This window comes from Brienomyrus brachyistius, chromosome 5 (genome assembly GCF_023856365.1).
Source record: "Brienomyrus brachyistius isolate T26 chromosome 5, BBRACH_0.4, whole genome shotgun sequence".
NCBI classification, from domain to species: domain Eukaryota; kingdom Metazoa; phylum Chordata; class Actinopteri; order Osteoglossiformes; family Mormyridae; genus Brienomyrus; species Brienomyrus brachyistius.
In genome coordinates this window covers 29219218-29229570 of record NC_064537.1, presented here as the reverse complement: position 1 = coordinate 29229570, position 10353 = coordinate 29219218, and the positions used below count along the sequence as shown (strand labels likewise).

General features: G+C 39.2%; 1 protein-coding gene across 1 annotated transcript; it reads left to right on the top strand.

The window, feature by feature from the left end:
- The first annotated feature begins 1287 nt into the window (after positions 1-1287).
- On the top strand, positions 1288-7932 carry LOC125741738 (telomere attrition and p53 response 1 protein-like). The gene is made up of 5 exons (XM_049013023.1): positions 1288-1420; positions 1505-1726; positions 2599-2679; positions 5018-5293; positions 6921-7932. The coding sequence occupies exons 2-5, from the start codon at positions 1531-1533 to the stop codon at positions 7163-7165; spliced, it is 798 nt and encodes a 265-aa protein (XP_048868980.1). The 5' UTR covers positions 1288-1420; positions 1505-1530; the 3' UTR covers positions 7166-7932.
- Positions 7933-10353: the final 2421 nt, after the last annotated feature.

Sequence of the window (10353 nt, the reverse complement as noted above, 5' to 3'; positions counted from 1 at the left end):
TCATTCCAATTCTGACTGACTGGTTAGAGTAGCCCTCCATGTAAACACAACAGCGTGTTCATGGAAGCAGCCATGTTTGTTCTGAGATGTGGTAGCTCAAATGGGAGATTTTCAGACGTGATGTCACTCACTTCGGAATTTCCGAGTTCCAGGAGATAATCGAATGCACAAACTGCGATAATCGATAATCAAGCAGCTGCATGAAGTTGAACGCACCCAATGTTTGTATGATATGTATGACGCATATCGCGATATGCGCAAGGTTTTAGAAGTCTGTCATTTACTTTTCGTATGAACATCGAGTTTTGCTACCAACGTTACCTCTCCAGCAAGAATGTATGAACATTTTTTTTATAAATGAGCTCCAGGCCCCTGTCATACCACGACAGTAAACAACCTGTATTTTACTCTTACCTGCTGTAAGCACTTGCATTAATCTCTTTGGTGAATAGGTACATGTGATACATTTTAAGTGAGATGTTTCTAAAGCTATCCTGGGCTAAAAGTAATGGATATAAGGCATTTTTCTTCAAGGTCTACATAATACATTGTTTGTGGCTATATAATGCATCAAGTTCCTCACGTGATGTCCAAGTAACTGTTTAACTAATTTTAACTGTTAAATATTTGTATAGGAAGGATTTATACCTTACATCCCCAATGACATACTGTAAATGAACATTATGATCCAGGTCAAAGTTATAACTAAAGTTTTAAACACATCATGTGCTGACAAAGCTTTAAAATGTCCGACGCTGACAATAATCGAATAAGGTTGACTATGGAAATGGTTAAGTTTCATGAAGATTTATTTAACATGCTATTTCATGTGTTTAACGTGTTAGGTTTCAGTATCTGATAGCAATATCACGTATACGGCAAGAAACGGTTTATAGTTTTATACTAATGTTGGGAATATATTTTGTTTTGCGTGCACATACGTCAGTTGTAGATGGAGAAAATATATGCCCCTAATGTTAAAGACGAATTTTGCCATTATTTGCGTCACTGTCTTTTGTTTTGAAAACTCTTTTGGTCGGAATGGCGTGTTGATAAAGTCGTACACGTGACTGGTTTGTTTTCGATCTTCGTGTGGCGTGTCTTTGGCGCAAACGTCATCAGATCACAGCTGTCACGTGTTTTTGAAAAGGCCCTGTGCGGCACTGCGCTGACTTCACAGTTATGTGTAGGGAGGGTCTTTTGACACGTGATGATATACGTCTCATCTATCCAATGAAACATCTCGGATACAGTACTGACACGCCCTAGAATAATTCTCTGCCCAATCGCAATTGTGCTTGACCGAAAAGGCGGAGCGTTTCAATATGCTCTCGGGGCTCTTGTGGGGTTAGACTCGTTTTGGAATTTGCCGGAAAAGTTCGGGGGCTGCGAAAGCGGAGTTTCAGCAGATCATGCATCGGTGACTATTCTTTCTGTCATCAAAGTTGTTTTTTAATGTATAATAGCGTCTAGAGAACAGTTATTTAGCTAGTTACGTTGGTAGGTAATAAAAAAAGCTAAACCAGTGTAATGGAGGACAAGAAGGAGGAAGGGGAAGCGGAGATCCAGGAGCATGGCCCTGAACACTGGTTTTCGAATTGGGAGCGGCAGTGTATGGCCGAGGCCGAGCAGGAGGAGCCGATCGAGGAGGAGGCTGATCAGAGCCACCAGAAACTATGGCATCTCTTCCAGAACTCCGCCACGGCGGTCGCACAGCTCTACAAAGGTCCGGGTAGACGCATATCCCGGAATAAGAGCCGATACTAACCAACACTGCTCACACTGACGTGCAGACTTACTGGTTAATGTGCATGTAAGAATGGCTTCCCGCAGTTATGACTAGAAGGACGTACATTCACGGATAACAGTACCAAGACGTCTGTAAACACAAGTTTTTAAAAGAGCATTACTGTGTGCTGTCTAAGCAAATAACTTCGCAGCCGGTGTGAAGCACGGCATACCTAGTTGTGCAAGGGGACAGGAACAAGATGGCGAAGTCTGAAGTCCTGGGAGGAGTTCCTTAGTTTAAATTAAAAAAAAAATCGTTCAGATCAGTACTTTTTACTGCACAGCATAGGCTACTCCTCGCTGCCTTTCTTACTGGCTCGTTCGGATCAAACAACTTTATATATTTGATAAAGGGTTTTTATCTATTGTTGTAGTGACTGCATTTTAAACCTCCTTAGAAATCAGAACGGTGAAATTAATTACATGCGTTCTACCGATATCTTGCATGTACTTTGGATTATCTAGTTGTGTGTGTGCAAAAAAGGCTGCTTAATTTACAGTATCACGCTTCGGTTATTATGTTTATGCTGTGTAGTTTATGGTAAAGTCAGCTAAACAAAATGGCGCAGATATTTGGCTGGCTGAATCTGAAATGGGTAGCAGTGGGTTTTTGTTTCTTTTTTGGGGGGTTATTATAAGTGTTTTCGATGATGCAGTGTGTAATGCAGTAAGTAAATGGTGTAATCACTGTTATCGGTTTTACTGTAAATGTTGCAGGAAGTGACTTGAGAGCGTGAGACGGATCTTTATGTAATTGATGGTGATCTCTGACATGACGGCTGTTGTCCCCCCCCCCCTTCCCTTTTCCAGACCCGGTGTGTCAGCAGCAGGGTCTCTCTATGTGGGCACCTTTCCAGGGCGCCGCCACAGCCGTTACCAACCTCTACAAAGGTACCCCCTGTCTTTCTGCAACTCTGAACATGTTCCATCATGCATGCATGCATGTACTTCATAGCTGGTACATCTTGGGTTTGATGCAGCACTTTTGGGTTTGATGTAGTGTGTTTGAGTGCAACAGTAGAGATCATTATTTGCAGAAAATATACCCTTGTCGAAATATTGCGGGCACAGTAACATCGGGACTCCTGTGTATAATAGCGACAGGGTACTTCATACTTGGCATACTGAGGCTTTATCAAACATCAGGATCCATTCTCCCTTTTTAACCCTCAGATTCCATAAACCGGTTGTAGCGCTGTTGCCTCAGCTGGTAGGGGGGTTGAATCCCACATCTTTATAGCCTTTGCTTATTCCCCCTGTATTGTGTGGGTTTCCTGCGGGTGCTCCGATTTCCTCCCGCAGCCCAGTGACATGCAGTCAGGCTAATTGGCATCCCTAAATAGCGAGTGTGTATGTGTCCTGCAGTCCCGTCCAGGGTGTCCTACACTGCCTGGGAGAGACTTCAGGCTCCCGGGATCCAGGCCAAGATAAGTGACTGGAAAACAGATGGAATACTCCACGAAGCAGGGACCCAGTATTTGGAAAAAGACTTGATTTCCTGAAGTGTTATCATGGCATATCAGGAACTGGTGGGATCAGAGAGCAGAGTATGACGAAAGGTTGCTAAACCGGGACACTTAATTAGCCTACTGAAGTCCCCGATCAAAGCAAAGAAGCCACACTCTAGATTCTGACTTTTTTTTTTTTTTTTTTTTTTTTACAGTGTTTGCTTTCTTGGTTTATTAGTGTTTTTCTTATCACACCACCTGTGGGAGACTCCATACACCCCCCTCCCCCATGCATCCTGGCCACACAGTCTCTCTCAGCCATTTCTTCCTGGCAAAACCTGATCATTTTAATACTTAACTGTGGATTTCTATGTGTGGGGAATTGCGATTGTAGCTGAAAATGGAACAATGCTTACGATCGTTTTTGTTAAAAAAAAAAAAAAGTCTGACCATTATCTTGTTTAAAGAGTAGGTTATAATTGTTTTCTCTTTAATAGTGCAATTTAGATCCAAACCTGTTTTGTGTAAATAGGTGCTCATGTCATCTTACATTGAAACAGCACTAATGTTTAGAGTTTTTTTTTTCTGTCATATTATTTGGAAAAAAGAACAGATATAGGCTGAAAAAGCATGTGTCTGCATATTTAAGTGTGCATTTATCTTAGTAAATTAGTTGCGTTTTTATCTGCGATTTTCTTAAATAACTAGGCAGTTAGCTTAGACCAGATAATATTACTCTTCCTTAATATCATTGGTTAGTAATGGAAGTACACTTGAATGTTGTTGGATGTTGCAAATTGTTGTTAAGGTGTGTGTTTTTCCATCGTCCTTTGCCATATTATATCTCATAAGTAAGACTGTACATATCTTAACATGGAAAAAAAATATCCACACTATCTTTGTCTGACTTGTCTGCATTTTTGATAGTTCCCAGGTTCTTGTGAATTCTGGGTTAAAGACAACACTAATGTTTAGTCGTCCTTTATTTAGTATGCAGTGTGCAGTGCCCCTGGTTCCCCCCGTTACTCTCAGCAATTGATTGTGCCTCAATTGGGAACAATGGCCACAAACAAACCCCCTCTTACCACTTTCAGAACTCCTGAATGCATTCACTACTATCCCAAAAAAAAATTCTCAATTTAGACAATATGTTTCCGGCTGTGCAGCTTTTTAAAAAAAACGCAGGCATCTTTGGGAATTGCTTCTGATGTGCTTCTGTTGGCAGCGGCGCTGATGACAATGACAGCAGATTAATATTGGCCCACTTTGGGTTTGATTGTTTACCACAGTATTTTAAGCAGCTGACCCAGTTTGTGTTTCCAGTGGGAAATTCTCTTGATAACTGAATATTGCATTTCTAATTGCCTCGCACATCAAATGAAAGAAGCACAGCAGCAGCAATAATAATACTAACATTCCATGGCACCCTGTATGTACAGAGCTGAAAGAAAGAGCTGTCCAACTTTCATTTGGTGAAAAACTCTGCGAAGTAGTAATACTTTTTCCACTGCACTGTCACTGGCAACTGCAAGTCACAAAGTTAAAAAAACTGTTGTATTAGCTGTCATCCGAAATGCGTTCAGGCCAAAGATCAGAATGCTTTTCCTGACTTTGGAATAATTTTGGACCACCGTTCATAAACTGCAGGAGTCAGTCTTAAAATCCCAATGTAAAGACATCTAATCATCTGATTCCCTTCTGCGGGACATTTCTGACATGCACTGCACTGCACTGCACTTGCTGATATGTGTTTTTTTTTTCCCTGCTTCCCCTCTCTGCAGAAAGCATGGATGCACATGAGAGGAGCTACGATCTAGGAATCCAGATTGGATACCAGCGGCGCAATAAGGATGTTTTAGCATGGGTTAAGAAGCGACGGAGGACAATTCGCAGGGAGGACTTGATCGGTTTCCTGTGTGGCAAAGCACCTCCATCGAGGACTTCTAGGACGGCGCCGAAGCTAAACATTGTGCCTCCAAATCGTCCGGCGTCCACAGAAAGTAGCTCTTCTGTAGAGGCTGACTTGCAGCCCTTCAGAGAAGCCATTGCCTTGCATGGTAAATCTTAAGCTTCGGCTGTTACGTTTTGCCAGATATAATTTATTATTAATTACATTTGGTTACTGATGGTGTATGGCAAGTAATAAATTCATTTTTATTGACATTAATATTAGATGGAAGTTAGTTTCTGCTCTTCGGTTTGGTGGTTGGGTAACCCAAAAACTAATCATTCAGCCCCCCCCCGCGTCCCCCTCCTCCCAACCAATTAAAAATGATAAAATTAAATTATTGAATATTGCTGGCTGTTAGTCTCGGGGAGGGGTGGAGTGCAGATCTGTACAACACCAGATCATTTTTAGCATTAGCAAGCATTATTAAAATTAGTGAACTATTGATCATGTACGAAAAGGTGTGCTTTAAAAACGGGGTTAAAGACAGGTAAAATGAGTCATTTATGTTTTAATGCTTCATTGTCTAGAAAATTCAAAAATTCAGTTAATATCAACTCACACTAGAACATTTTGGTCTTTTTTTGGTTTTACACACATTCTTTGGAAAAATCATGTGTACCTATCACTGCATTTTAAGTGTGAGAGCGAGTGGTAATACTGTATTAATTTGACTTAATTAGCTGTCCCATGGCTCTGTGAAGAGATCTGTGTGCCTCATGCAAATTAAAAACTTGGATCCTTATGGTGGTAATTATGGTAGAGCACACTAGCAAAATGTCAGCTATATGCTACTCTTATTTTCTGAAACATTGGTGTAGAACCAGTAGCTAACGTTAATTTTCTTGAGACTTATTTGTTGGAATACTGCAGACAGTAAATGTAATCACCTTACATGGCTATGTATTGCAGTAACAGCGCAATTTACGGGGTGAAAATGAATTGACTCACCATCCTGTTAGCTGGAAAGGTTTACCAGTGAGCCATGTATTTAATATTTACTGCGACATAGTTACATGTATTGTACTTTCAGCTTGTTCATATAACAGTAAAACAATTTCAGCTTTATTAAAAAAATATATTAAACCTTAAATATCCATCCATTAATCTTCTAACCGGTCACCTCTGGAAATGTTAAATATTTATAATATATTTTACTATGTAATATCAAAGATAAAACTGAATGAAACTAGTTATTTATGCATTTTGGAAGATTTTTGAGCCATTTTTTTCCCAATTTGTATTTTTTAGTCGGTTTTTATGAAGTTATTCCTCCACTTTCTCTGAAAAAGTGCAAATTCCATTCTATACTACTTTGATTAGAGCCAGATTAACTTAATTGACATTGATAGTATATCTGACACAGGGATCCTGTGAGTGCTAATGTACTTTTTCAGTTACATCATTATACATAATTGTTTCTGCCAAATAATTGTAGAAGTTTCATATTGTAGCATAAAATTATTTTGTGAATCGTACGACCTCACCATGAATGCACTTCAGGATAGACTATCTTCTATTTCTATCACACTAGTTATGTAGCCTATACTAACAATTTCTTTTATGTTAGGAATACAGGAATAAGTACATGTTTATCACTGTTAGGATCAGGGCAAAATGTAAGATTCCAAAATTAGATCTTTGATCACATGTAATTGTAAACTTAATGCTAAATTTGGTTCCTGTATGTTGGCTGTAAGACTAATGCCCCCCCCCCCCCCCCCCAAATCTTTTAGGTCTGAGTGGTGCAATGGCAAGTATTAGTGTACGTTCTGGTACCCCGGGCTCCCCCACTCACGTCAGCAGCAGCTCTGGTACCAGCCGCAGAAGAAATGGACTTCACGACGTGGACTTAAACACTTTCATAGCGGAGGAAATGGCCCTCCACTTAGACAACGGGGGCACCAGGAAGCGGACCTCTGCCCAGTGCAGTGACGTTATTGCAGACTCCCCCACCCATAAACGCAATCGAATGATCTGAACGAATTCTCTCGTAACTTTGTTGCTTAAAATAAAAAGCCACTTAATCCTCGACGCGTCTTTTCTTCCTTTGCTAAAAGTGGGCCATGAGACAGCCACATTGAGATAAGTGAATTCACTACTGACTGCCATAACTCAGACTAACAGAGCAAGCGAATATTGCTGATTAATGACTTTATTTTAAACTCAGCGGATGTCTCTTAGCACTTTGAGTTTGTCTTGGTTTAACATTTCCAGGATGAAGGCTGAAGTGACCTTACCAGTATCTCATTTAAATGCCATATTATTATTATTATTTTTTACTTTAACTTTTGCCAATCGCAATATGCACTCATTTAGCAGTTAATCTATGATTATGGTTTTCTTACGTACACAGCCTTCTAACTTCTTTTCCCATAACTTAATTGCAGCTGTGAGGCCTGTAGAATTCCAGTAATGTAACAGTATTGAGTAAATTTCATCTTAAAAGCAGCTGCTGTCTTAGTTTAGTCAGAGTGGTGCTATCAGGATGATGCAGCAAGTGCGTTGCACACTGCACATGCTAATGTACTGGAATCCTTTTGTTTTTAGCATACTAAAGTTATGTAATCAACTGTTCCCCTTTATCCAAAATCTGAGAAATCTTGCATTTAGCAGTTCAATATTATCTAATGTGCACATGCATTTAGGTGCTTGTATGTTGTGATACATATTGTTTTAAAAAAGTGCAAACTATTAAATAGGTATTGTACAGTAATGATTATTGCATTAAAGAGATCTTTTTAACTACACTGTGTTCATCTTTCAGACTTGTGTACTAGTTCTGCTATTGATTTTGTCTATAAATATTCTCAAGCATCCAAAACTACTACAAGCAAGAGCTCTTGAACTGTTTGGAAGGATTTTGATATATGGCATAGAGTTCTTCCCTTTGTGCTGATGAAAAACCCTAATTACTGGAAATGCTAGAAGTGGCATCGTCAGTTTTATTTGTCAGCTTATTTGCATTGTTGTGTGTGTACATCCCCTGTTTGTGTATATCCCCGATTGAGACATTTTTTCCCTTAGAAACTGAAATACTGTTATGCCTACATCTTTGCATATTTTTTCACCATCCTGCCTGCTTATTTTAAATCAATCACGTGGATTTTCAAAGAAAATGGTCTCGTTAAAATATACAACGTATAAAAATGTTCTGTATGGTTTTTATGAGTATGAATCTGCAGGAATTGTTTTATTTGCAAATGCAGTCAATGTGAAGTTATTCTCCATAAATTCCCAACAAATCCCAATAATGTTTGTATCAGTGGAACTCAAACTGTCAACTGCTAGAAAATATGTTAAGGATGAATTTCATTTACAATAGTAGCTTGCTTTGTAATACATCTTACAAATTTCAGTATATCAAATTTATTTATAATTATTTTAGTCTGTAGTTCAGTATCACGTCACTTGACCTATTATCCAGTGTTCTTCGTTTGGAGTCAATTCATTAAATTGCATCTCCATTGACAAATAATTTTCTTCCTATTTTAAAGAGGTATTTGCTACTAGCATGGCATGGTGGCTCACCTCATTCCCCCAGATTCGGGGGTGTGAATTCTGCCCTTTGTGTGCACTGTGTGTGCCCTGCAATGGACTGTCATCCTGTCCAAGGTGTGCCCCTGCCTTATGTTCAATGCTGTCTGGTTTAGGCTCCAGGATGTATGGTGTTGTCTTCTATACATCTTCACTGAGCTTTTTAAATGTATTTTGTTTGCAGCAATCTTGTAGTTAAACATGGAATCATGGTGGTCTCACACCTCCAGAGATAATCACCCCCAGCTTGGTGCATGCGGAGTTTGAATAGTGTCCGTGTATCTGTGTGGGTCTTTTCTTTATCCTCTGTTTTTCACCCACTCACCAAAAAAAGATACAAATTTTGTAGTTAGATGGGTAGTGTCATGCCCATAGTGTGTAATTTCGCGTGTGTATGTTGATGGACTAGCATCCTATACAGGGCATCCCCTGGCTTTTGCCCTGTGCTACCTATGACCGTGATAAACCAGATCACCGATATTAGAGATGCATATATGTTATGTTTTTCTGATGTGACAACCAAAATGAATTATTAGTTTACTGTGTGCTCTGTTAATCCAGTGGAGTGGCATGTGCTTATTGTTTGACAATTATTATGTTAACCATTCTCAGATCTATAGTTGACTGCTTCAAGAAGACCAGAACAGGTTGCCTATTTTCAGGTATCACGGCAATAAATTTAGAAAGACAACTTCAAACATTCATCTATCATTTTCTCTAGTATGTGCCAGCAACAGGAAAGCAGCCATACCGACCTTTTCAGCATTTTTTAAACATTGTTTGCCGATATTTATTGATACATATTTATATTGGTAAAGTTATATAATTAACTGAAACAATCCTAAAACAGAGATCGAAAATCAATAAGCTTCAACAGCGCGGCAGATAAATACATTGCGGTGTTGAAGACGTGCTGAATGTTTTAGCGAACCCACGCATTGGTGAGTCATATGCTAATTTGGCTGTGGGATATATGACAACTCTAGCAGGAATGGGGACTTAACCGTGCTTATATATTCTTTATATAGTGTCTGTATATACACACACACACACTAAGTACCATTTTCTGTTATATCAGAATAGCCCTGATAATTATATTAATTTGAAATATTGCAGAATTATAGGCTTGAACTATTGCAGATTATACGCACAGTCGAATCATATTGCTTTTCAGGTTTTCCTAATGATGGTATCACCATAGCAACAGTTTTGGTGTTGCTCAGCAATATTCGCCAACGAAGCTGGAACTTAAATTAACAAGCGTAAATAAGGTACTTTCAGTTTTTTTATTAAGCAGTACCTTCCACTGCAATGTAGAGAATCTGACCAGCAGGTGTCAGTAGTGCTCCATCTTACGAAGGAAACGGGTTCGTTGGTACAGGTTCGATGTTCTGCATTGACCCAACTGTATTAGTAAACATGTATGACTGCATAACTAGAGATGCTTCAATATCATGTTACAGAGAGTATAAAGAAAACTGAATTGTGTTATGCATCATCAGTTTGTCTTATCGAATACCGTGCTTCTACATATACAAACTGAAGGTAAATAAATGTAGGCCAGCAGAATAATTCCATTGCGCCAACCAGACTAGACAGAATAGCTTGCAATAATGTAAACAATAAATACCC

Bases quoted from the DNA above. Each gene is read 5' to 3' on its own strand.
- LOC125741738 (XM_049013023.1), top strand. From the start codon at position 1,531: ATGGAGGACAAGAAGGAGGAAGGGGAAGCGGAGATCCAGGAGCATGGC. The intron at 1,727-2,598 runs GTCCGGGTAGAC...TCCCTTTTCCAG, and splicing joins GGTCGCACAGCTCTACAAAG to ACCCGGTGTGTCAGCAGCAG. The intron at 2,680-5,017 runs GTACCCCCTGTC...CCCTCTCTGCAG, and splicing joins CGTTACCAACCTCTACAAAG to AAAGCATGGATGCACATGAG.